At 44.4% G+C, this 27,937-nt stretch overlaps 1 protein-coding gene across 1 annotated transcript in view; it reads right to left on the minus strand.

Moving 5' to 3' along the window:
* Positions 1-20,378, minus strand: part of LOC126236786 (putative inorganic phosphate cotransporter) — a 205,097-nt gene extending 184,719 nt beyond the window's left edge. Inside the window, exon 1 of the mRNA XM_049946369.1 lies at positions 20,310-20,378. Coding sequence (XP_049802326.1) covers positions 20,310-20,313 — 4 coding nt within the window. The 5' untranslated portion in view covers positions 20,314-20,378. The remainder of the gene's footprint in view (positions 1-20,309) is intronic.
* Positions 20,379-27,937: the final 7,559 nt, after the last annotated feature.

Genomic DNA, 27,937 nt, shown 5'->3' on the forward strand with positions numbered 1-27,937 from the left:
TGTAATAAATTGTATCACAGGATTTTGAGGCCAACGTATCTCTAGAAAAATAATTGCTTTTATCAGAGCTGCGTTGCATTATTTAGTAACACCGGAATTCCTCTCCAAAACCTTAGTTCTAAGTATTTAATAAGTCCGAAATCCACACAGTAGGGAATAACGTACGAGCGGCTCACCTGCAAGTAAGATTACAGGTCGAGAAAGGGCGGAGGCTGACTACGCTGCCAACGCGCAGGTAAGTCACAAAGAGGACCTGCCACGCACGCCCGTAAATCTACCACTTACTATATCAGGCAGTTATAAGTGAGGGTTTGTCATTCTGCAGAGGCGATGTTACAAGGTGGTACATCGGCCTAGGGAATGATACAAGTTTACTATATGATGTGGGGACCACTGCTTTCTAGGAAAGACATGGGTGCCAGGACTTCGTTACGATTCTCTGTCTTCACTTTAGCTTGGTAGAATGTTATCTTCTTTCATAAATTATTAGCCATCTGCCTGTTACGTCCACTGATCGGTGTCTCCCTTGTCTTTACCTGGTTGCTATTTGATAACCCCACGTCTTTCTTGGTCAGTCTCTTGATATCTTCCCTGATGGTTGATAATTCATCATTATTTTAGGAACTGTATTTTAATTCATTCTTACTGCATGATCTCCTTATTTCTTTCTGTATTCCGTGATCTGTTCGTTTAAGGTTTTAACTCCCAGTCCTTGTCCGATTGTTGTACTGCTTATCACATCAACAATCTATAGCCAGCTGCTCTTCGTAAAAACCAAACCTCATTTACGGAGCTTCTATTCTTCCATCGTTTCTAGCTGTTAGTGTACAAGTCTCACTGTCATAAAGTATTAACGGTACTGCTGTTGTTTTGGAGCACTGTAGTAAGTTGTCTTGCCTCATTTTTTGGTGTGTCTTTTTCGCTTGTGAAGGAGAGGTTCTCCCCAAAACGTTTAATTACTCACTCTCACTATTTTCCGGTCGTTTATTAAATATTTGCTTGAGATCGTGTCTGAAACTTTAAAATCAATGACTTTTGATTTTTTGTATCGACATTGTTACGTTTTAGCTCTTGGCAGTAGTATTACATTTATAATTGAATTTTCGAAGGGTGTTCTCACTGTTAGCTATAAGAAGTTGGTCGTCAGCAAATAATATCATTAAATAATTCCATTGGTTAATATTATTGGTACAAAAGTCATTTGTTTTAGCCATTATCTCAACATATCATCAACATACACAATTAAAATGTATTCGACAAGCAGCATCCTTGTCGTAAGCCTAAATTTGTTGTTACGTTAATGTTATCTCTTCCGGCAATGGCCATTTTCGAGTCTTGGTGCATATGTTTGATTACTCATAGTAAGAGGTGTGGTATGCCTCCCCTGTGCAGTGCTTCCCACAACGTTCTCCTGCTTAGGTTACCAATGACTTTCGCGTAGTCAAGAAATAGTAGATTTGTCTCTCTGCTAAATTCTATAAGCTAGTGTTATTTGAACATGACCTACACTCTTTCTGGATCCAGGTTCCTCTTCTAACAAGAATATACAGGGTGAGTCACCTAACGTTACCGCTGGATATATTTCGTAAACCACATCAAATACAGACGAACCGATTCCACAGACCGAACGTGAGGAGAGGGGCTAGTGTAATTGGTTAATACAAACCATAAAGAAATGCACGGAAGTATGTTTTTTAAGACAAACCTACGTTTTTTTAAATGGAACCACGTTAGTTTTGTTAGCACATCTGAACATATAAACAAATACGTAATCAGTGCCGTTTGTTGCATTGTAAAATGTTAATTACATCCGGAGATATTGTAACCTGAAGTTGACGCTTGAAACCTCCGACGTTCAGTTGCGTGTTGTAACAAACACGGGCCACGGTCGGCGAGCAGCATCTGCAGGGCCATGTTTACGATGACGACCGTGTTTACGAGTGTGGCTGTAGTGCACTGTTGTGGTTTGGTCTAGCTGTCGCAGTGTCCGCATGTAGCGGTTGCTGCTATTGTTATTCTGCATTCGTCTCCGCACGCAGACCAACTGTAGTACACCGTGTTACCAGACGTCTGTGATAGTGTAGTGTTGTAGGAACTGTGACCATGGTGTATTCGAACTCTGAAAAGGCGGAGATGATACTCATCTATGGCGAGTGTCGACGAAATGCAGCTGAAGCCTGCAGGGTGTATGCAGAACGGTACACGGACAGAGAGCATCCAACGTGCCGCACACTGCAAAACATCTACCGCCAACTGTATGCAACAGGTATGGTCGTAGCACGCAAACGGGTCCGTAACAGGCCCGTCACAGGAGAAGCGGGTGCAGTTGGTGTGTTAGCTGTTGTTGCCATGAACCCACACATGAGTACACGGGACATTGCGAGAGCCGGTGTACTGAGTCAAAGTAGTGTCATGCGCATACTGCATCGTCACCGCTTTCACCCGTTTCATGTGTCGCTACATCAGCAATTACATGGTGATGACTTTAATCATCGAGTGCAATTCTATCAATGGGCATTAACAGAGAATGCGTTGCAGTTCTACCTGTTTACCGATGAAGCGGGTTTCACAAACCACGGGGCAGAGAATCTACGGAACATGCATTACTGGTCCGTGGACAATCCTCGCTGGCTCAGACAGGTAGAGCGACAGCGATTGTGGACTGTAAATGTATGGCGCGGAATCATTGGCGACCACCTCAATCGGTCCTCACTTCATTGCAGGGGCCCAAACAGCTGCAACATACATCGCGTTTCTACAGAATGATCTGCCAACGTTGCTCGAAAACTGGAAACGCGTCGACGTATGTGGTATCAGCATGATGGTGCACCTGCACATTCCACAATTAACACTAGGCTGACCCTTGACAGGATGTTCGACGGGCGTTTCATAGGACGTGGAGGACGCACAAATTGGCCAGCCCGTTCTCCTGATCTTACACCTCTGGACTTCTTTCTGTGGCGTACGTTAAAGGAGAATGTGTACCGTGATGTGCCTACAACCCCAGAGGATATGAAACAACGTACAACGTACACCAGATGTACTGCGGCGTGTACGACATTCATTACGCCAGAGATTGCAACTGTCTGCAGCAAATGATGGCCACCACATTGAACATCTATTGGCCTGACATGTCGGGACACACTCTATTCCACTCCGTAATTGAAAACGGAAACCACGTGTGTACGTGTACCTCACCCCTCATGGTAATGTACATGTGCGTCAGTGAAAAAGACCAATAAAAAGGTGTTAGCATGTGGACGTAATGTGCTGTTCCAGTCTTTTCTGTACCTAAGGTCCATCACCGTTCCCTTTGGACCCCTACGTAATTCGGTGCTCTCCGATACACACGATCGAACAGCGGAGGAGTGGTACTCAAGCGTCAACTTTAGGTTACAATATCTCCGGATGTAATTAACATTTTACAATGCAACAAACGGCACTGATTACGTATTTGTCTATATGTTCGGATGTGCTAACAAAACTAACGGGGTTCCATTTAAAAAAACTTGCTCCGGACACTGCGAGAGGGCTGTACAAGCAATGATCACACGCACGGCACAGCGGACACACCAGGAACCGCGGTGTTGGCCGTCGAATGGCGCTAGCTGCGCAGCATTTGTGCACCGCCGCCGTCAGTCAGCCAGTTTGCCGTGGCATACGGAGCTCCATCGCAGTCTTTAACACTGGTAGCATGCCGCGACAGCGTGGACGTGAACCGTATGTGCAGTTGACGGACTTTGAGCGAGGGCGTATAGTGGGCATGCGGGAGGCCGGGTGGACGTACCGCCGAATTGCTCAACACGTGGGGCGTGAGGTCTCCACAGTACATCGATGTTGTCGCCAGTGGTCGGCGGAAGGTGCACGTGCCCGTCGACCTGGGACCGGACCGCAGCGACGCACGGATGCACGCCAAGACCGTAGGATCCTACGCAGTGCCGTAGGGGACCGCACCGCCACTTCCCAGCAAATTAGGGACACTGTTGCTCCTGGGGTATCGGCGAGGACCATTCGCAACCGTCTTCATGAAGCTGGGCTACGGTCCCGCACACCGTTAGGCCGTCTTCCGCTCACGCCCCAACATCGTGCAGCCCGCCTCCAATGGTGTCGCGACAGGCGTGAATGGAGGGACGAATGGAGACGTGTCGTCTTCAGCGATGAGAGTCGCTTCTGCCTTGGTGCCAATGATGGTCGTATGCGTGTTTGGCGCCGTGCAGGTGAGCGCCACAATCAGGACTGCATACGACCGAGGCACACAGGGCCAACACCCGGCATCATGGTGTGGGGAGCGATCTCCTACACTGGCCGTACACCACTGGTGATCGTCGAGGGGACACTGAATAGTGCACGGTACATCCAAACCGTCATCGAACCCATCGTTCTACCATTCCTAGACCGGCAAGGGAACTTGCTGTTCCAACAGGACAATGCACGTCCGCATGTATCCCGTGCCACCCAACGTGCTCTAGAAGGTGTAAGTCAACTACCCTGGCCAGCAAGATCTCCGGATCTGTCCCCCATTGAGCATGTTTGGGACTGGATGAAGCGTCGTCTCACGCGGTCTGCACGTCCAGCACGAACGCTGGTCCAACTGAGGCGCCAGGTGGAAATGGCATGGCAAGCCGTTCCACAGGACTACATCCAGCATCTCTACGATCGTCTCCATGGGAGAATAGCAGCCTGCATTGCTGCGAAAGGTGGATATACACTGTACTAGTGCCGACATTGTGCATGCTCTGTTGCCTGTGTCTATGTGCCTGTGGTTCTGTCAGTGTGATCATGTGATGTATCTGACCCCAGGAATGTGTCAATAAAGTTTCCCCTTCCTGGGACAATGAATTCACGGTGTTCTTATTTCAATTTCCAGGAGTGTATCTACACCCATGTTCATAAATTAAGGACAATGCTGATACATGGTGAAACAACGCTCAGGCTGGCGGTTTGCGGGTTTAAATCACCTTGGGGTATGACCATGCGGTGCATTTGACCTGCGGTCGTCGCACGGTGGCGCTGGCAGCAGTCCACATACGCAGAGGTGTGTTGGTGCATGTCAGAGTATGGTGCAGCGGGTAAGTGTGCAGACGTTTTCAGGCGTGCTAATGGTGACTGTGTGTTGAAAGTGGCTGAAAGAACACATATTGATGACATTATGAGGGGTAGAATACTAGGGTGACTGGAGGATGGTCAAACACAGCAAGTCGTAGCTCGGGCCCTCCGTGCGCCACAAATTGTGATCTCAAGATTATGGCAATGATTCCAGCAGACAGGAAACGTGTCCAGGCGCTACAGTACGGTACGTCCACAGTGTACAACATCACAAGAAGACCGACATCTCACCATCAGTGCCCGCAGACGGCCAAGAGGTACTGCAGGTAGCCTTGCTCGGAACCTTACCGCAGCTACTGGAACAGTTATCTCCAGACACACAGTCTACAGACGACTGAACATACATAGTTTATTCGCCCGGAGACCTGCAAGGTGCATTCCACTGACCCCTGGTCACAGGAGAGCCCGTAAAGCCTCGTGTCAAGAACACAGTACATGGTCATTGGAATAGTGGTCCCAGGTTATGTTCACGGACGAGTCCAGGTGTAGTCTGAACAGTGATTCTCGCCGGATTTTCATCTGGCATGAACCAGGAACCAGATACCAAACCCTTAAAATCCTTAAAAGGGGCCTGTATGGAGGTCGTGGTTTGATGGTGCGGGGAGGGATTATGATTGGTGCACGTACACCCCTGCATGTCTTTGACAGGGGTACTGTAACAGGTCAGGTGCAACGTGACGTCATTTTGCAACAGTATGTCCGGCTTTTCAGGGGTGCAGTGGGTCCCACCTTCCTCCCGATGGATGATAACGCACGGACCCACCGACCTGCCATCGTGGAGGAGTACCGTACAAGATATCAGGTGAATGGAGTGGTCTGCCTGTTCTCCAGACCTAAACCCCATCGATCGCTGCACGTCGTCAAGCCTCTACGACACTTTAGGAGCTCCGACAAGCACTGGTGCAAGAATGGGAGGCTATTCCTAGCAGTTGCTTGACCATCTGATCCAGTGTATGCCAATCTGTTGTGCGGCCTGTGTATGTGTGCATGCTGATAATATCCCATATTGATGTCGGTGTACATGCGCAGGATACAGTGGCGTTTTATAGCATATGTGTTTCGGGACGGTTTTCTCAACTTATCACCAATACTGTGGACTTACAGGTGTGTTCCCTATGTGCCTATGCTATTAGCGCCAGTTTTGTGTAGTGCCACGTTGTGTGACACCACATTCTGCAATTATCCTTAATTTATGAGCATGACTGTACATCAATAGTCCGCAATACAACGTACGGCACGTAGCGGAGCGTACCCCATATCACTACTGGTTATTTCCTTTCCTGTTCCACTTGCAAGTAGAACGAGGGATAAGCAACTGTCTGTATGCCTCTGCATGAGCGATGATTTCTCGTATCATATCTTCGCGATTCTTACGCGCAATGTAGGTTGAAGGCAGTAGAATCGTTCTGTATGCAGCTTCTCTAAATTTTCTCAACAGTGTGTCTGGAAAAGAAGGTCGCCTTTCCTTCTGAAATTCCCATTTGAGTTCCCGAACCATCTCTGTAACACTTGCGTGTTGTTCAAACCTACCAGTAACACATATCAGCAGCTAGCCTCTGAATTGCTTCAAAGTCCTCCTGTAATCCAACATTGTACGGACCCCAAACACTCGAACAATACTCAAGATTAGTTTACAACAGCGTCCTATATGCGGTCTCCTTTACAGATTAACCACTCTTTCCCAAAATTCTCGCAATACAATAAAGTCGACCATTCGCCTTCCCTACCTCAACCCTCACATGTTCATTCCATTTCATATCGCTTTGCAGCGTTACGCCTAGATATTTAAACGACATGATTCTGTCAAGCTGGACACTACTAATGCTGTATCAGAACATTACGGGGTTTGCTCCTACTCGCATGCATCAGCTTACATTTTTCTGCATTTATAGGTAGCTGCCATTCGTCACACAAACTAGAAATTTTGTCTAAAGTCATCCTGTATCCTCCTACAGTCACTCAACTTCGACGCCTCACCGTACATCACATCATCAGCAAACGACCGTAGATTGCTTCCCAACCTATCCGCCGAATCATTTATGTATATTGAAAACAATAGCAGTTCTATCTCAGTTCCCTGTGCAACTCCAGGCGATTCCTTTGTCTCTGTTGAACACTCGCCGTCGAGGACAATATACTGGCTTTAATAACTTAAGAAGTCTTCAAACCACTCACATGTCTCTGAACTTATTCCATATGCTCGTACATTCGTTTACAGCCTGCAGTGGGGCTCCGTCTTAAATGCTTTCCGGAAGTCTAGAAATACGGAATCTGCCCGTTGCTCTTCATAAAGAGTTCGCAGTATATCACGTGAGAAAAGGGCAAGCTGAGTTTCGCACGAGCAACGCTTACTAAAACCCTGGTGATTCGTGCTCATAAACTTCTCTCTCTCTGAAAAATTTAATATATTTGAACTGGGAATATGCACATGGATTCTGCAGCAAACCGATGTTAGGGATGTTGATCTCAAATTTGCGGTTCCGTTCTTTTGCCCTTCTTATATACAGGAATAATCTTCGCTTTTTAGCAGCAGCTTGAGCCATCGTGTTGGGCGAGATTTACGATAAATAAAAGCTAGGTAAGGGGCCAAGGCAGTAGAGGACTCTTTGAAAAACCGAAAGGGGATACCATACAGATCTTGTTACTTATTTGTTTTCAGCTGTTTCAGTTGTTTCCCTATGCCAGGGATCCCTAATACTACGTGGTCCATATTGGAGTCTGTTCCATGGTCTAACGACGGTATGTTTGTACGATTCTCCTGCGCGAACGATTTCTTGAAACTGAAATTTAAAACTTCGGCTTTCGTTTTGCTGTCTTCTACTGCCACACCGGACTGGTAAACTAGTGAGTGGATGGAAGCTTTTTTCTCTGCCTTGTGATGACTGGGTGTTGTGTGATGTCCTTAGGTTAGTTAGGTTTAAGTAGTTCTAAGTTCTGGGGGACTGATGACCATGGATGTTAAGTCCCATAGTTCTCAGAGCCATTTGAACCATTTGATGGAAGCTTTAGACCAATGTAGCGATTTAACATAGGACCCGAATTTTCTCGGTTTCTCTGCCAGGTCTTTGGCAAAGTTATCACTGTGGGAGTAGTTGTATGCTTCGCGTATAGATCTTTTCACATACGCACGAATCTCTACTAACCTTTGCTTGTTGTCGTTTGCACGTTCTCTTTTGAATCGAGAGTGCAACAGCTCTGGCTTCCTTGGCATTTTCCGAATCTCGTTATCAAACATAGTGGGTCTATTACGTCCTTAGTCCACTTACTAGGCACGTAATTCTCCTCTACGTCCACCTTACTGGAGCTAGATCAATTCACAAGTGAGATGCTAACAACTGGCGGCCGCGGTGGCCGAGCGGTTCAAGGCGCTTCAGTCCGAAACCACGCGGCTGCTACAGTCGCAGGTTCGAATCCTGCCTCGGGCATGGATGTGTGTGATGTCCTTAGGTTAGTTAGGTTTAAGTAGTTCTAAGTCTAGGGGACTGATAACCTCAGATGTTTAGTCCCATAGTGCTTAGAGCCATTTGAACCATTTACTAACAACTATTTATCTGCTAAGCATCGTACAGCCTCGGAACACATTCTTCTATAAGTGGAACCGAAACCCGCTTGGCATGATTTTCCATCATCCGAATACAACATTCGAAGAAGCTCTACTCGAAATAACAGCCTCCCAAACAAAAAGACCCACAACATCATGCCTTCCCCGTCCCTTATTCAAAACGTGATGCATGAGTTTCCACTATTACACGACGCCTCCACTGCCACCAGCCCCCACCCCCATATATTTAATAAATTCACCGCACACATCCCCACAGAAAGAAAATAAACATATTACCGTTCGTTCATAAGCACCGGTTTAGTGCATGGTGTATCTTACAGTGGACACGTAAGAAAAATAGCAAGTTAACTCCACTTTAAGAGAGAGACTGAGTCTTTATCACTCAACCGTGCCTGACTGACTGCCAGAAATTATCACGACGACACCTCCACATGTAACTGTCGGATGGCTGTTCAGACAAGATCTTCGTCAAACGAATGTGAACACGACGTACATGAAATCTACAATATTCTCCGATTACACTTACACTTTTACTAAAATTTAATAGTCTACTCCTAACTTTTCATATCCCGCCACAACGTTAGACTATTAAATATTACGGACGGATACATTTTGCAAAAATACTGCTCGAGGTCAAGGATCAGTGAAACAAAATACTGAAACAAAGGAGTAAAACAAACAAATAAAACAAAACATTAATATGTTACATCACTATAACACACAAATTCAGACTAGATCTCTCATCGGATAAATACTTTGTATTCGAAAGGAAAATTTGTTCATAAATAATTCAAAGTTCACGAAAATTGTAATCATTCGTCAGTAGGACAACCAAAGATAATGTTTTATCTGTGAGCAATTAAGAGTGTAAGTTCCATGGTCAGATCCCATGGTTAGTTCCTTATCACATACCCACGGCCAGTTCGTTAACGAATAATGTCACCTCGTAACAGTGTCGATGGGCGGTATCGAGAGCTCAAGTTGACCCATTTCTACAGTCAATTTAGCTCTTATAAATACTAAAATAAGTTAAGAGTTTGAGTTAAATACTAGTTGTTGCCTACTTCGAACAGAATAATTAAAAACATTGAACCCAACACACTGAAACGAACTTTAAACTGTGATTACTCCAGTTGTCGCTCCTAATTAGTGCTCACGCCTCAAGAACCTTGGCCAATACAGCTTGGAATTCAACACCACCGACAGATTACTACTTACCACAAATTCTACAATGCCATGCATTTTGCCTAATCTCTGTACCCATCTTCCCTGTCCCACACTTATCCTCCACCAGCTCCTCAGTTCTTCGAACATTTTCACGAATGCTGCACATCCCGTAAGGCTGACGAGTAAAAATCTGTTGCACTACCTTTAGTAACATGTACCTGACACCGCCCGTCTCCATATTTCATCCCAACCTCAGCAGACTCCCTGTTCATAACTCGGAAATACGCGCTCACGTTTAACCATTTTGCTCATTCCTAGCCCCAGTATCCTCTCTTCGTATAAAGGCAAGAATGTCCCTCCTGACCACAATCAGAACCTTGTTCCACTTTGTTGCAGCCCCAACTTAGCAATGGTGCAAATGGCTCTGAGCACTATGGGACTTAACTTCTGAGGTTATCAGCCCCCTAGAACTTAGAACTACTTAAACCTAACTAACCTAAGGACATCACACACATCCATGTCCTAGGTACGATTCGAACCTGCGACCGTAGCGGTCGCACGGTTCTAGACTGTAGCTCCTAGAACCGCTCGGCCATCCTGGCAGGCCCCGACTTAGTGATCAGACATGTTCCAATCCATTCCCCCTCTCAGACATATTGCCTCTCGCCCATCCATTCTCACTTTTTACCCTTACGACTCTTTGGGGACGTGATTGCCATAAACAGCATCGTCATCTACATCATAGCATCTGATACACCATCATCAAGTGCATTTTTTGTGATAATTCCATCAAAATTACTCATAATGTATTGTATTTTAATCCTACAGTGTTATCCATTTTAATTATAAAATATTGTGAGTCCATTTTTTTAAGACCATTAGGCTGAAGAACAGCAGTATGGGTGCCTCCAGCTCGCACCTACATCCCCTCCCTCGTCCCAGGTGTGAGGAATGAGATGACCAGTAAAGAAGAACCCTAAACCATAATGCAGAAATTCCAGGAGTAACCAATTCTAAGAAACTGAGTGGATAACAGCAGCTACTTTAATATAGTGCCTGACAAAAAAGTGGAGCACCCAGAATACATGGTCAGATGTCAAAGTAATTTTGTACGTGTACACACCAATGGAGGGTAGGTACATGATTAGATCTATGTGGTTAGTGTTCTTTACACCATTTTTATCCTGCAGCCTTACATGATTATGATCCTAAGGAAACGATGACATTACCTGCTAGTGGGCACTGAAATACATCAATTGGGACACGTACACGGATTTTTCCATTTCTCATGAAGAACTGGCTTGCCCACCCTGACCATCCAACTCAGCCCACGATCGACCCAAAATCTTCAGATCGTCTTAGGAGGCGACCTGTACCTTGGTAGACAGATGAGTGCTGTTCAGCAATCTGAGACAGGCGTGCAGCTCTTCGACGGTTTAAATGCTGCCCAACAGTAGACAATCTCACAGCCTTTCGAGTCACGAGAGCCAAGGCTCGACGCGTAATTAAGTAGAGCACGAAACGGTCATGGCAAGTGTTCCCGGACTCCATCAACAATTCCACCTGTTCTACAAAAGTATGGGAAACCACCCAGAGGATTTCTTGTAAACACTTTCGTCTACCAATAGCAGTAGTGTTGAAATGTGGTGTATCCAAACAACGCCCAGAAACACCGCTCAGACGGTGGCAGAGCATTTTGTGGCGACTGCTGCCGATGACAGCCAGGATCCGGCACTTCGCCGCCATGGTGCGACTGCACAGAGGGGCAAGTTGGACTTCAAATTCCACAATTCTGAGTCTTACAACTGACATTTCTCCATGTGCGAGCTGGAGCTGGCACTGAGACTCGTGATGCTGCCCAGTCACGATCAAATCCAGTACTCCAAGCTTCGACATTTGCCAGCAGCGTCAAAGTAAATCCTCCTTGAATGCTTTAATCTTATATGGCAGGCAGACAACTTTCCCAGCTCGTAAAGAGAGGCGATTCTGATACCTCTCTTCGAACCAGGAAAGGACCGCATATGCTTCAGTAGTTACCTGAGCGTCGCCTTAACTAGCTGTGTAGAAAAGACCCCAGAGCGAATGGTTAACCGTCATCTGGTGAGGTTGTTGGAGACCAGCCAACTCCTCAGCCGCTCTCAGTGTGGATTCCGGAGATTTCGGACCGCTGTCAACAACCTGACCCTACTAGGGGCAGCTGTTCAGCAGGCTTTCTTACGTAAACATGGGCTGTTAAGACGGGTTCTCAATTTTCTGCAGATAACTCTGTGTGTGTTCATTTTAATCGTTCTCGTCGTATTTTTAATTTAACTGAGTTGCATATGAATTTAAACCTAAGGACACCACACACATCAGGCTGTTCACGCCATGGATCATCAACCGAGAAACCTAGCACAGCTGCCTGTGGCACTGGAGTGGCATGGCTCCACATCGCTGTTAATACCATCCAGAGCCCCACTGACTCTCTTCCTGCACAAAAAAAAAAAGGCTCTGGGGACAATGGGACTTAACATCGGACGTCATCAGTCCCCTAGAACTTAGAACTACTTAAACCTAACTAACCTAAGGACATCACGCACACCCATGCCCGAGGCAGGATTCGGACCTGCGACCAGAGCAGCAGCGCGGTTCCGGACTGAAGCGCCTAGAACCGCTCGGCCACCGCGGCCAGCTCTTCCTGCACATCTCGCAGTGGTCCACACTGCAAAAAGTGGTTATTCATGCTTTTGAGCGGTGGCCCTATTAATGTGACTGCGCAGTGTATTTCAACAAGATAACACAAGACAGCAAGTTGCCTGTCCTGTTCTGAGTTACACCGATACTGTTGGCGTTGAGCCACAGGCATGAAACACTTAGAGCAAACGCCATTTGACTGTGTATTGTTATATTTATCTTTTGTATTATCCGGATTTCTCCTTTTATGCCATTTTCAAGTACAATGTTAAAAGTTGTAAGACCATTATTAAGTCATATTTGTTAAGGCAGTCCAAAACTGGTAAAAAACGCTAACATGTGTTAGTCTTGTTCACCTGCAGTAAATTGGGACGTAGTACTTAGAATCCCTAGTTCCTTAAACAGCCCTCTGAAGGACTTCCTTGAGTTCACAACAAAGTAATTCGTATTGCACGTTTTTGGGTTCAGAAAACTACAGCTTGGCTTAATGAATTACCCCAGAAAATAATTCCACATGACATTATGGAATGAAAGTAAGCATCGTAAGCTAGCTTCTTTACTTTTATATCACCTATATCTGACAACATTCGCGTAGCAAATACAGATTTGTTTAGGTGCTTCAGCATTTCTGTTGCATGCTTCCTCCCACTTAAATTTATTGTGAAGCTGTACTTTCAAGAATTTAACGCTGTCATCTTTTCTTAGCCGGCCGCGGTGGTCTAGCGGTTCTAGGCGCTCAGTCCGGAGCTGCGCGACTGCTACGGTCGCAGGTTCGAATCCTGCCTCGGGCATGGATGTGTGTGAAGTCCTTAGGTTAGTTAGGTTTAAGTAGTTCTAAGTTCTAGGGGACTGATGACCATAGATGTTAAGTCCCATAGTGCTCAGAGCCATTTGAACCATTTTGAACCATCTTTTCTTATCTGCTTGTCGTCACATTTGAGGCAGGAAATTTTACAAGTTCTGAACTGCATATGGTACGTTTTTTCCGAGGTTTAGTGACAGATCAAAATGGTTCAAATGGCTCTGAGCACTGTAGGACTTAACATCTGAGGTCATCAGTCCCATACAACTTAGGACTACTTAAACCTAACAAACCTAAGGACATCACACACATCCATGCCCAAGCCAGGATTCGAACCTGCGACTGTAGCGGGCGCGCGGTTCCGGAGCGAAGCGCCTAGAACCGCTCGGCCACTCCGGCCGCCTTTAGTGACAGAGAAGTGCCTAGGACCCATCAAATAATGTCCACGAAAATTTCCTTAGCCGACCTTTCTAAGGCTATACTTGATTTACTATGTATTGCAGTGTTTGTATAATCTCAAACAAAACGGACTTGGCATTTGGTAATATTACTGATGAAAAGTCATCGATATACCCAAGAAAAAATAAGAGCACTAAGATAGAACCTTGTGTGACACCACATGTTACTGTTCCCAGTTGGATGATGCCTGATAGCTTAATACATGTCTTCCTGTTACACCATAATATTCTAATTTACTTAGTCAGATGCCTTTGACACATCACAAAATATACCAGTAGCCTATAATTTATTGTCTAATGAATTATGTACAAACTCACTTAATGTGTAGATAGCCTTCTCGATATTGAAACCCTTTAGAAATCCGAATTATGAATTTGATAATATTTTATTTGTGATCAGATGGTTAAGAAAACGACTGCCTATTACCTTTTTTACAATTTTTGAGAATGATGGAGAGGGGGGTCGGAGGGGGGGGGGGAGCAAAAGTGAACCTGGACAGTGGTTTGATGGCATTTCATTATCTCCTTTCCTATACGAAGATTTAATGTCAGCATATTTCAACCATTCAGAAAATGTGCCACTGATAAAAGACTAGTCACGCAAAACAACTTGAAATGTCACTTAACTCCGAGGCACACCTTTGTTGATACTTTATCATAGTTTTTTTTATTTTAAAGATTTTATGGTGGACATTACTTCTGATAGTGTTGTGATGATGGTGATGATGATGATGTTTGGTTTGTGGGGCGCTCAACTGCACAGTCATCAGCGCCTGTACGAAGTCCCAATTTTTACACAGTCCAATTTTTAACTCAATCCAATCTAGCAACTGTCACAAATGATGGTGATGATGAAATTATGAGGACAACACAAACACCCATTCCCTGGGCAGAGAAAATCCTCAACCAGGTCGGAAATCAAACCCAGGATCCCGTGATCCAGAGGCAGCAACACTAACCACCAGACCACGAGCTGCGGACTAGTGTTGTAATGGTCATACTCATATTATTGTAATTATTTTTGGTGACTGGTCTGAGATATTCCATGGGAGCATCTACTGAAACTGACAAACTCATCTTTTCAGTAACTCTGCACACATCTGTTACCTTTGTATCGTTTACTCTTAATGCTATGCGCTCCTCTTCATCTCTGGTTCTACCATTCCCTTCCGTCTCTATATCCCATATTGTTTTTGTTTTGTTATCTGATGTGACTAAAATTTTCTGATCATGAATTTGCTTTGATATCCATAATACTACCTTCAACGTTTTGCAGTATGTATTGTAATGATCTATAAGAGAGCTGTTTCTGACTGATAAATATAGTTTCCCTTCCTATAGCAGATTTTGTACCCTGATCAGTATAAACATTTAGCAAAAGGAACTTCATATCATGGTCTGAGAGGCTATGTATTACTGGTTTTATAATATAATTTTCTTCATGAGACTATAAAAATATTTTCAATGGCCGCCTTTGTGGCTTTAGCTACTGTAGCTGCAAAGTTAACAGTATAAATGAAGTTGAATGACAATGCTAATGATTAAAATGAGTTCTTACTGGAAGAATTTTCAAGAAACTCTGCATTAAAATCACCAGCAACCACTAAGTCTTCCTCTTTTGTTGTTACATAGGCCAAAGCGATTTATGAAAAGATTAAAATTACCTGCTAGTACTCAGTATACATTTACTATTATGAGTGACTTATTTTCAATTTCTACTTCTGTTCCACATACTTCTATACGCGGCTCTAGCCAAAATTTATGAATATCTGTGTTATTAAATTTATGGCAATTCGTGACGAATGTGGCAACTCCTCCAACCTCCGTTTCTACCCTACGAAAGTGAGAAGCTAAGTCTTGCAACACTTAACACATCTATAACCAGTGATCACACGATGTTCAAAGAGGTAGATTATGTCAACTGGATTCGATGGCTCTGATTCATCAATGTAGACAATTGTATTGTATTGTATGGAACTGGAGACCTAGAAACGATGGAGATACTTCGTCCCTGCCGTAGCCCGCAGTGATACACAACCCCACAACAGGCTACAGCAGTCCACCCAACCTACCGCACCGAACCCAGGGGTATTGTACGGTTCGGACCCAGTGGAACTCCCCCCTTCCCCCCCCTCTCCCCCCTCCCCCTCCCAGGAACACACCCTCACACCAGACGAGCGTAACCCCAATGTTTGCGTGGTAGAGTAATTAAGGTGTACGCGTACGTGGAGAAAGTGTTCGCGCAACAATCGCCGACATAGTGTAGTTAGAGGCGCAAAGTTGTCTGACAAAGTTCTAAGCCTGTTACTTCTGTTACCTGTTGTCACTTTCCACCTCTTTTCACCCTTCTCCTTCGTTAATCTGTCCAAATATCCCCTGGCCTGATCTAACCCAGCCCGTAGAGCATCAATTTTTCCCTCCTGTTCCATCATCTTCCTATCTCTACTACATATCTTAAAGAACCACTGATGGGTCTTGATTCACTTCCCCAATTCCCACGCCACTACAGTCACCCGAATGGAAAAAATTACTGCATCCATCACACCAAACCCAGGAGCTAACAATTCTACGGCAAATCAGGCACTTTTCACTCATGGAAAAAATAGTATTTTAGTGAGAATAAGTCAATTAAATTACCGAAAAACAAGAAAACGCGTTTACGAAAAGTAGGCCTCGCAATTCTATGTAAATAAAGATGTAATGTGTAAAGTTTCTAGATCCAGCAATATAAAATTTCCGCTGCATTTCGCAAATGAGAATTAAAACAATGAAGCGATATGCTGTACTTAAGTTGCTGGAAAGAAAAAAGAATCATTAAAAGAGAGATTCTTTAAGTTTATTGCGCAAAAACGTAACAAAAATACGCTAATAACCATACTTTATGATATCTTTCCGTTTTCTGGAATAAAACGCAAAGAAGAGTCAAACTGTTTATGGTAAGCTTGAACAACACACTAATACACGTACGAGGTCTTCCAACTATATCCGGAACTTCGCCCACAAAATTTTTCTCCGCTTACCATTTACTTACTTCTTCGAAATACTGTCCTCCACAACTGATACACCGCTCGCAACGCCGTTTCCATTTCCGGAAGCAATCTTGGTACGCATCTTGCTGGATAGCGAGAAGCGCCGTCTACGAATTTCCTTTTATCTCGTATGTGTTGGAAATCTTCGTCCTTTAAACGAGGTTTTCAATTTTGAAATAAAAAAAAAAGTCCGCAAGGGCCAGTTCCGGAGAGTACGGAGAATGAGGCAGCAGTGATTTCGTGTGCAATATTCATGCGCCAACAGGGATGAATTGTCTCCCCACATTTAAGGCCATTTCCTTCTCAAATTTTCTCGCAGGCTTCGCAACAAGTGCCGATAGTATCAGCGATTAACAGTTTTCCCCTGCGGCACGAATTCATGATCAACTAATCCTTCATAGTCAAAGATAACTATCGGCATGGCTCTGACATTTGACCTGACCTGACGAGCTTTTTCTTGGTCTTGGTGAACCTTTACCGACCCATTGTAAAGACTGAACCTTGTTCTTAACATCATAACCGCAAGCCCATGTCTTATGACCAGTTATTTATGATTCCCTTAAGAAACATCTCGTTCTCATTTGCACGACACAAAACCTCTTCACAGATTGCGAGGCGAAGGGCTTTCTGGTGTTGAATCATGAACCGGGGGGCAAACTTGGCGCAACACGATGCATTTCAAGAGCCTGTGTCAGGATTTCATAACAACTGAAATGTTACATTCTTCTGCAATCTCTTAAACAGTCAGTCTTCGATTGGCACGTACAATTTCATTGACGTTCCTGAGATGAGCGTCGTCGGTAGAGGTCGAAGGGCGACCTGAACGAGGACCATCTTTAACTTCCGTCCGGCCATTTTTAAACCGTGTGAATCATTCGTAACACCGAGTACGGCTTAAGCACTCATCACCGTAGACTTTCTGCATCATTTGGTGTGTCCCTGTAAAGGTTTTCTTGAGTTTTAGGCAAAATTTAATGTAGACGCATTGCTCCCCTAACTCTGCCAGTTCGAAATTTGCAAACTTTGCGACACAACGTTCCACACAGTACAACTCTGAACAATAACTAACAAACGTACGAGGCGTGTTTTTTAAGTAAGTACCGTTTTGAAATTAAAAGAAGACTTGCTAAGATATCTCAATAATTTTATTTTTACATGAAAGCCTGTACCGTAATCTACGCACTGACGCCATTCCAGTCTTTTTGGTTTACGTTGTGTATTGAGTGTTTAACATACCTCCGATAACCGTTTAGTCCCGCCGACTGTGAAGTACGGGCTGTTATAAGATTGCTTGGTGCTAAAGGCCTAAAAGCGATCGATATTCGTTGTGAGATCTGTGAAGTTCACGGAGAAAACATTATGAGTGATGGAATGGTAAGCAAGTGGGTGACAGCATTTAAAGATGGCCGCACAAATGTGCATGATGAAGAGCGGAGTGGGCGTCCTTCGGTCGTTAATGAAAGTTTGGTGCAGGAAGTGGACAATAAGGCGAGAGAAAACAGACGCTTTACGATTTCCTCCTTGCGGGATGGCTTTCCTAATGTTTCTCGTAGTGTTTTCTATGGCATTGTGATCGAGCACTTCAATTGCCGAAAACTGTGCGCACGTTGGGTACCGAAAATGTTGACGGATGTGAACAAAAGCAAACGTTTAGACAGTTCATTGACTTTCCTTGAGCGGTACCACAACGACGGTGATGATTTCTTAAGCCAAATTGTTACGGGCGATGAAACATGGATGGCCTACGTCACACCAGAATCAAAGCAACAGTCCATGGAAGTTGAGCAAGGGCATCGTTTTGCTGCAAGACAATGCCCGTCCGCATGTGGCGAATCAGACCAAAGATCTTATCACATCTTTTCGATGGGAAACTCTAGATTATTCTCCTTACAGCCCCGATCTTGCGCCCAGTGCCTACCATCTGTTCCTGCACTTGAAGAAACACCTGGGCTGTCAGCGTCTTCAAGACGATGACGAAGTCAAAACAGTGGTAATGCAGTGGTTAACAAGTCAGGCGGCACACTACTATGAGGAGGGTATTCAAAAACTGGTACAACGTTATAACAAGTGCCTCAATATTGACGGAAGTTATGTAGAAAAAGGGATTAAGGTACAGGCTTTCATGTAAAAATAAAATTTTTGAGGTACCTTAGCACGTCTTTTTTTAATTTCAAAACTTTACTTACTTAAAAAACACGACTCGTACAGCAATGGAACTTCCGGCAATTACACACTAAACACAAGTGTGTGTGTGCAGGGATGCCAACCGTATTTCGCTCCAGCACACCATTGGGGTGAAATTACGAATGTTCCGGAATTTTTTGAACAAAGCTCGTATTTAACAAGTTTGTTTGCATGGCCATCCTCCGCAGCGAGCATAGAAATATTTCCTTTGAAAATAAAAACCACTGCACTGCAATTTATTTCTCCCAGACTCGTTTCACCCTGTTTTAGTCTAAGGCATCTTCAGTGCGATCAAAATTGTATCATTCTAGATCCCACTGAAGATATCTTAGAGTAAATAAAAAGGTGAAACGCATCTGGAAGAAATAAATTACAGTACAGAATGAAAAGGCGGTTTTCATTTACAAAATAAAAACCTCGTATTTAATTAGCTATCGGTATTAAACTAAGTTTTATTTCAGTCTAAATCACGTATCTGCACGTGAGCACAATACTCGTGCGTCTCGCCTAGCGCAGGGCTACCAACTCCTCAACTGCTGAACAAACTATGTTCATCTTGGATAAGCAGCTACAACTACAAATAAAATGAAAACTTCTTAACAGTCAGAATACAGCACACTATCTTAAATGGTGAGCTATCGTCGAACACGGAAGCAATTTCGAGTGTGCTCCAGCGAAGTTTGATAGGACCATTACTGTCTATGTTACGTATTAATGGCTTAACAGTAATAGTAAATGAAAGCTCAGAGTTTTCCATGAGGAAATTCTATCAGATGTATATTCTAAAGCCATAACTTGACAAAATATGAGCCGAGTGCAAAGAGTGACTACTGGCCATTAACCCAGATAAATCTGAAGCTGTACATTCCACGGCAAAACCTACTCGTATAGGTCGACGTGCGCGCCAATTCCAGCATCCTACCAGAGACTCTGTCGCCAAACGTGTTCTTCGTTTGGTGTACTCAAACCGGACAAACGTAGCTTTCTCTCACCTACCTTAAACTTATCACTTCCGAAAAAGGCAAATTTTTGTTAACTGGTTATCAGCATTTCAATACGTGGTATCTCACAGACCCATCGATGTCTGCATTACCGCGATTTTAGCGCTTGCAAATGTTTGAAATTGTGCGTGCAATGACTTTATTGGCCAATTTCAACGCTTAATTACTCGGAAACGGCGCAACTCATAGAATTTTATTCTTAAAAATTACTTCGCAGCACAGCTTCCCCTGCCACACCCTTTACAAGCTTTTCAGACTGTTTCTGAACACACTGTATAATAACTCGACCGCACGAAGTCTGGACTTTGGAAGTTTTTCCAAGCTTACCCATGATCTGAGGGCGCCAACACTTTCGAGGGGTCCACGTGTTTACCGAAGTAGCCTTTTGCGCACTGCCGCCGCTTTACCTGGAGGTGACCAGTCCGAGCTACAGCCAGTTGCACCCAGCCTGTATGTTTGAGCTGTAGCCCGATAACACACGAGGCCTGTGCTTCGTGTAAACGCAGTCCCACTAATTGGCACCCAGTGGAAATAGGAAGGATACATTTTCAGCGTTATCTCGTGCGCTCCCACAAAAGACATCGCTTTTGTTAACGTCAAGATAACCACAAGCTGTAATTGCATCGTTCATGAGCCCAAGAGTGTCAACAAACGACGGTGCTCAGTTCGAATGTCACGGAGTAGTGCTAACGCGTCTCTAAATTTTTTCCGGCGGAGATCCTTCACATAAATCGAAACGAACGCCGTCTTGTTTCCGTCCTTTTCGTTGCTCTCGGTTTCTGGGTTCATCATCGATTTTACTTTCTGGCTTACAAAGAGTCAGGAAACTATTTCACTTTTCGTTTTCAACCCAAATCATCAACCGATTTCATATGAAAAACAAATCACATCCAATGCTGTGACTTTAGTGAGCATCAGGCGGAACCAACAGTGTTTACGTCATACCCAGCATACCACCACGACACAGATTACACATCATGCAAATAGTACGTGATATACAAATCGCCAGTATATCTACACCTACATACATATTCCCAAACCACCACACGGTGCATTTCGGAGGCTATCTTGTACCACTACTAGTCATTCCTTTTCCTGTCCCACTAGCAAATGGAGTGAGTTATGATTACAATTAAGCATGCCAATTACTTGCAGACAGTTCTTATATATATTTAAGTGCATTTGTGACTTACTAAATATTGATTCAGCGCCGGCCGGGCTGGCCGAGCGGTTCTAGACGCTACAGTCTGGAACCGCGCGACCGCTACGGTCGCAGGTTCGAATCCTGCCTGGGGCATGGATGTGTGTGATGTCCTTAGGTTAGTTAGGTTTAAATAGTTCTAAGTTCTAGGGGACTGATGACCTCAGAAGTTAAGATCCATAGTGCTCAGAGCCATTTGAACCAACTAATTCAGCCAAATCCCAGGGAACTGTGAACAGGCTGTTGCGGTTCCAAACTATGAATACTTAGGATGGTTGCCAGTCTGGCATTTTCCTTACAACCAAGGAAAGCTTCATATCAACCTTAGCCGGAACTGGGGCATTAAAGCTGTTTGACTTTTTCTCATTTCTCGAATCATATATCCTATAACAAAAATTATGCCTAGTGTATGCGTATATATGAATATGTTGATGTTAACAGAGTATAGTCAAATCAGTGGTCATCCAATTCTTGATTCACAAAGTTTTTTTTTTTCTCTTCATTTGTAATCCAGGGATGGAGAGGAGTGACCAAGAAAGAAACTTGACATATAAATTTGCTGTAACAGCAGAGCTAAAACTATAGGTTTGTAAGCGAAACTTTTCTAAAAACGAATAGTGTTTATTCGTAAAATTTTACTTCCTTTGGAATACTGGTTATTAAAGAAACTGGGAAAAGCAACCAGCGCCATGTTAATAACAACGCCTACAGTTAGAAACTACTAACACACGACATGAGAATCTGTACACGCTAGGCGCAGATTGAGACGCGTATAGCGCGTGTGGCGCGGCGCAGCGCAATGCGCATTTTTGTAACTTCTTCAAAGGTTCAAATGGGACCGTTAAAATTGGGACGCGACGCGACTGGGACGCGACACGCGCCTATGCCGGGTGGCACGGCGTTGTGGTTGTGGCACAGTTTCTCCCATCGCGCGCCACGCGACGACTGCAGGAGGGGTGAGGTGGGGAGCGGGAAGACAGCCCTGCAACATACTGACTTCGGCATAGCGCATATGGGCAGCGGAAGTATTGCCCATCCGAAAATTACGGCCTTATACCATACCGAATTTCATTGACACTGAGTAGTATTTCGTTTTTCGCCATTTAAGAGCTCCATCTCTTTTCGTTAGTAGATAATAGTTTTCCGTTTCATATATCGGAATTTTTTTTTTGTTTTGTTTATTCTTTTGTCAAGAGCCGTGCACAGTTCAACAATTGGTCAGCCATTAGCAACTGGGATTATATCTTCAGTCTCAACAATGCTTTCAGATCGTAAGAATGGACAGACGATTCATCGTGAAGGTAGTGAATAAGAAATGTTACAAAATCACGTAATCCAGAAGCGAGGAAGGAAAGTAAAAGAAGGTTATCTACTTGCTGCCTATTATGCTGACGTATCTCTACGATCTGTTGCAAAAAGACGCAATTTCCACAGGTATAACGCTTTGTGTTCCTGGTAAAATGCGTCCATGATATGAAGTACATAAGTTTCACTATCATTACTTGCATATAGATGTACTTAGACACGTTACACTATGTACATGTGGACATCGCATTTCCACTGCAAGCTACAAACAATTAAGAAGCCCTCACGAATAACAATGTTTTAATTAGCTCAGCGTGATGAGAAAAAGCATTTCAGTGGTTGCATACACATTATCAGCATTAATAAACTAATTATATAACAGGCTACAAATGAAAAAAAAAATTGTCGGTATTGTTACGAAAGTATGAGTATCCTGAAACTGTGTGCTGATTTGATATATTTAATTTGTTGAAATGTATCGCTGACAAAGGCAGATCTACTTTCATGACAATGTTTTTCAAACGATGTGAACTTCCGGTCACAGGGCACACATGGGTAGCTTCCGCGCCGGCTTAGGTGGCCGAGCGGTTCTAGACGCTACAGTCTGGAAACGCGCGACCGCTACGGTCCTAGGTTCGAATCCTGCCTCGGGCATGGATGTATGTGATGTCCTTAGGTTAGTTAGGTTTAAGTAGTTCTAAGTTCTCGGGGACTGATGACCACAGCAGTTAAGTCCCATAGTGCTCAGAGCCATTTGAACCATTTTTATTTTCACACTAGGAAAATCTTGTTTCATTAGCTGTCGATAACTTTTAAAAACTTACAGTCATTGGAATGAAAAAAATGTTTACGAACTGGCAAAACGCTCTCTCCTCCTTGTGTGTTGTCATTCGCCGAAATCCCGTTTCGATGTCTGGAGCGGTTTAAGAGATATGAAGGATGTTGTGAATATTTCATTCTCGCGGGCGTGCGATCGGGAGTGAGCACGCTACATAGGATCCATTTTCTCGAGATCGGAGACAGAGACCTCCTCCGAAGTCTAAAGAAAAACTGAAAATGTTAGCTAAATTTCATACGCAGCAACATATGCTGTAATATGCACCAAACACAAAATCACAGCGACCCCTATTTTTCATTGCAAACTTTTCAAATTTTCTTAGCGTCTTACTAAAACGTGTGTGTCACAATAAGTATGTCCATTAGCGAGATGATGGGCACTTCGCTACGAAGCTGACATATAACGCTACAAGCAAGGCAAAATTACAATGTTTTTACTGAATAGTTTCTGTAAAATCGTTTGAGAAAGATTACAGGGTGACCGCGCTTCGTTTCTGCCAGCGCAGAGCGTCGCCAACCGGCGTGTGCGAAATATGTGTACGCGTCTCAATATTGGAGAAGAATATTGTGGAACGTGCGCGTCGCGCTGTAGTGTCGTGTCATGTCACACGTGCTACACGCGTCTCAATTTGCGCTTAGCTGCTGTTGACTCATGACATAGCCTATTAGACAGTGAGCGTGTAAGTACAGAGTGCCCACATTCGGTCTGTAGGATAATTGCTCGCTGTCGTCCTCGGACTTCAGTTGTGTTGCAAAATAATACCATCCCTAGTTAGGAAGTACCAGGTGGTTGTAATTAAACTGACGGTGTTTCGACTGCTGCAGTGCGGGTTGTATACAATGCAGGACGTTGAAACATCGTAGGTATCACGTTCATTAATCTGTGCATATGAAATGTTTTCTGTTTTGACGCAGTGTGCTGTTTGTCGCTTGGCGTTGCGTGTTGATTTCTATTGTGGTTCAAATGGCTCTGAGCACTATGGGACTTAACATCTGTGGTCATCAGTCCCCTAGAACTTAGAACTACTTAAACCTAACTGACCTAAGGACATCACACACATCCATGCCCGAGGCAGGATTCGAACCTGCGACCGTAGCAGTCGCGCGGCTCCGGACTGAGCGCCTAGAACCGCGAGACCACCGCGGCTGGCGATTTCTATTGTGAATTGAGTGTTGGTGTAAAGGGTTAAGAAGATTGAAATTTCCTGTACAAAACGCAGTAACTATTGAGAAGTACCGTGCACTCCCTGTAAAGTTGTGTTGTCAGAACGGTAGTAATAGCAGCACTGTATTGCAGGGAACTCGCCGACAGAGATATCTGCGAAGAGGCCCCATGCCAATAAACAGGCTAAAGAATTTGATCAAGAAATTTGAAGAAACAGGTGAATTAGGTGGTGCAGCAGGGACAGGGAGGTAGCCCATTCCCGTGACATTCCCGTTGATGAAGTTGCTGTAGCTATAGCCGACCGTGCATCACGTGCTTCAAACTCTGCAGCCAGTACTCGAGCTGTGTCACGGAAATTGCGGCGCATTTTACACTTGTACCCCTGCAGGATTCACCATGCGCGTCGAACGAAGCCCAAAGATAGGCCACAACGCCATGAATTTATCCTTCGTTTTTTGGCGCACATGAAACTGGATGACATGTGGTCGCGGAATATTCTTTGGATGGACGAGGCCCATTTTACTCTACATGATGCTGTCGCATATGAAGTTCTACTACGCCACATATTGTGCGAGCAGGAATATCCATCACTCTCAGCTTATGTAACTTTCTGGCACGGATTCGCAAACTCCATCAATCTCTAAGCGTTTTTTGGAGGAGATAACATCTCGAGTGTTTGTTACGTGTACAGTGATTAGGCGTACAGTGACATCTGCAAGCTGTAAGGAACTCCATATACAACAAGTGATTCCAGATTTGCAAGAACGCAACTGTGCCCACACCACTGTTTGCATGCAAGATGGGCTGACACCACATGTCGCTTGCCAGGTGAAAGATTTGCTTCGAGACACCTTTGGTAACGACCGCATCATCTCTAGGCAGTTTCAAGATGTGTGGCCTTCCATGTCCCCCAACCTAAATTCAGGTGACTTCTGGTTATGTGGATATCTGGAAAATCGGTGTTTATCAGGGATGTACCCGGACTCGTCCTAATCTGAAGGATACAGGGTATGTAAATAAAGTTTCAAGACTGGTCTCATAACACAACATTTATTGAATACTTTCGTACATCGGACTAAAATTCTTCAAAATAGTGCCTTGACAATCCCAAACCTCTGCCAACGAGGTTTCACTGCTGGTAAGCTCCCTGGAACTCCCTAGCCGGAATGCTGTTCAAAACCCATGTCGAACCCTTTTGGACTGCTATGACACTGTCAGACCACTTCCCTTTCAAGACTCTCTTCTTCTGTGGGAACATAAAGGCGTCACTGGGGCGAGGTGGAGGCTGTAGGTGGGCTGCGGCAGCGTTGCCACGTTGAACCGGGTCAAAATTTCAGTGACAGTGAAGCAGGTGTGAACGGTCGCATTGTCATAGTGGAGCACGTAGTAGTCTTTCTTCTCTGGGCGGACTAGATCTCTCAGATGGCGGACCACTCCAGTATAATGCTGTCCGGCAGGCACAAACTCTTTGTGGATCATTCGTTTTGTGTCAAAGAAAGCAATGAGCGTGCTTTTCACACGTGACTTGCTCACCCGGGCTTTCTTCGGCTTTGGTGATGCGGAGGTATGCCATCCCTAGCTTTGGCTCTTCGATTCTGGATCGTATTTGAAGACACAGGTCTCATCACCAGTGACCACTTTGTCCAAAAATCACTTTCGGTTTGTATATGTCCAAGCATTTCCTGCGAAACAGCCAGACGCTGCTCCTGCTATTCATCTGAAAGCACTTTAGATACAAGTTTCACCCACACTGTTCTCATCATTAGATCTTCTGTCACTAGCTGCAACACAGTCTGGTGATTCAAACCCACTTCATCTGCAATCATTCTGATGCTGAGACGTCGGCCACTGTTTAAAACTTGACGCACTTCGGCCAGATTTTCGTCAGTTCTGCGCGTTGAAGGTCTTCCAGAGCCTTCATCGTCCTCCAAGTCTTCGCGGCCATCTTTGAACCTCTTGTCCCACCTGAAAACCATGGCACGTGACATAGTGTATTCTTTATAGGCCTCTCGAATCGTTTCGAACGTTTCCGTACCTGTCTTGTTCAGCTTCACACAAAATTTGAGCGAACACCGCTTCTCGAAGAGGCGCTACATTTTGGACGCTCCGATTTCTCGACGACGTTTCGAAACACACTCCCTACAATCGCATTGTTTTAACTCCAGCATTTCGCCGGCGAATGCTGACACTTGGCTCGCTTAACCAACACTCCCCACCACCTGGCGCAGGTGTTGAGACCGGTCTGCGCGCACCGCTACTCAGGAAAAATCAGTCTTGAAACTTTATTTACACACCCTGCAGCATACGACGACAAATCGCTCTGATTACACTAGAGCAACTGTCGGAGATGATGTTTTACGGATGTAGCATGTTGGTGAGTCGGGAGACCATAATGAACACACGTTGTAACTTGTGGCCATATTCCAACAAACGAGCGAGAACCAACGCTGTCACGTGTTCCATCGTTCTTCCCCTTTTCCTGCACCCACAGCACATTTGACTGCTTGTAGAACTATTACTTTTTTTGAGAGTACTCCACGAGCACACCGATTAATGAAGATACCTACAGTGTTTCAGCGTCTTGCGATATATGCAGCCCACACTGCAGCACTCAGAATACCGACAGTTTAGTTATAATCGTCCGGTATTTTGCGAAGTGGGATAGAAATGAAGTAGAATGCTCCATTTAATTTAAAAGATTAAAAACGGGAGGAGGCACAACAAATCTGTTACATCATATAAGGATAAAATATTCTCAGTTTTCCGTGGAAGAGGAGGCAGATTTGATTGATTTACTTACAATTTTCTTGACGTGCTATAAATTGACATAATGACTACTCCCTTGATTCTGTGTTTGCTTCAGGGTGAAAAATTGATGCTATCCAAAAGTTACGACGAAGAAATATCAACTTTGTAAGTAGGCTGTTTAGGTTCTTATATTGGTAACGCCACCGCCACCTAGCGCTCTGTATAAAAATCACTGGCTGTGCTGTGTGCAGTCTGTGGCTGGGTGGCATTGTTGGAATTTGCTGTTGTAGTGTTGGGCAGTTGGCTGTTAACAGCGCGTAGCGTTGCGCAGTTGGAGGTGAGCCGCCAGCAGTGGTGGATGTGGGGAAGTGAGATGGCGGATTTTTGAGAGCGGATGATCTGGAAGTGTGTCCATCAGAAACAGTACATTTGTAAGAATGGATGCCATGAACTGCTATATGTATTATGACTTTTGAACACTATTAAGGTAAATACATTGTTCTCTATCAAAATCTTTCGTTTGCTAACTATGCCTATCAGTAGTTAGTGCCTTCAGTAGTTTGAATCTTTTATTTAGCTGGCAGTAGTGGCGCTCGCTGTATTGCAGTAGTTCGAGTAACGAAGATTTTTGTGAGGTAAGTGGTTTGTGATAGGTATAGGTTAATGTTAGTCAGGGCCATTCTTTTGTAGGGATTTTTG

This window comes from Schistocerca nitens, chromosome 2, assembly GCF_023898315.1.
Source record: "Schistocerca nitens isolate TAMUIC-IGC-003100 chromosome 2, iqSchNite1.1, whole genome shotgun sequence".
In the NCBI taxonomy this organism is placed as follows: Eukaryota; Metazoa; Arthropoda; class Insecta; order Orthoptera; family Acrididae; genus Schistocerca; species Schistocerca nitens.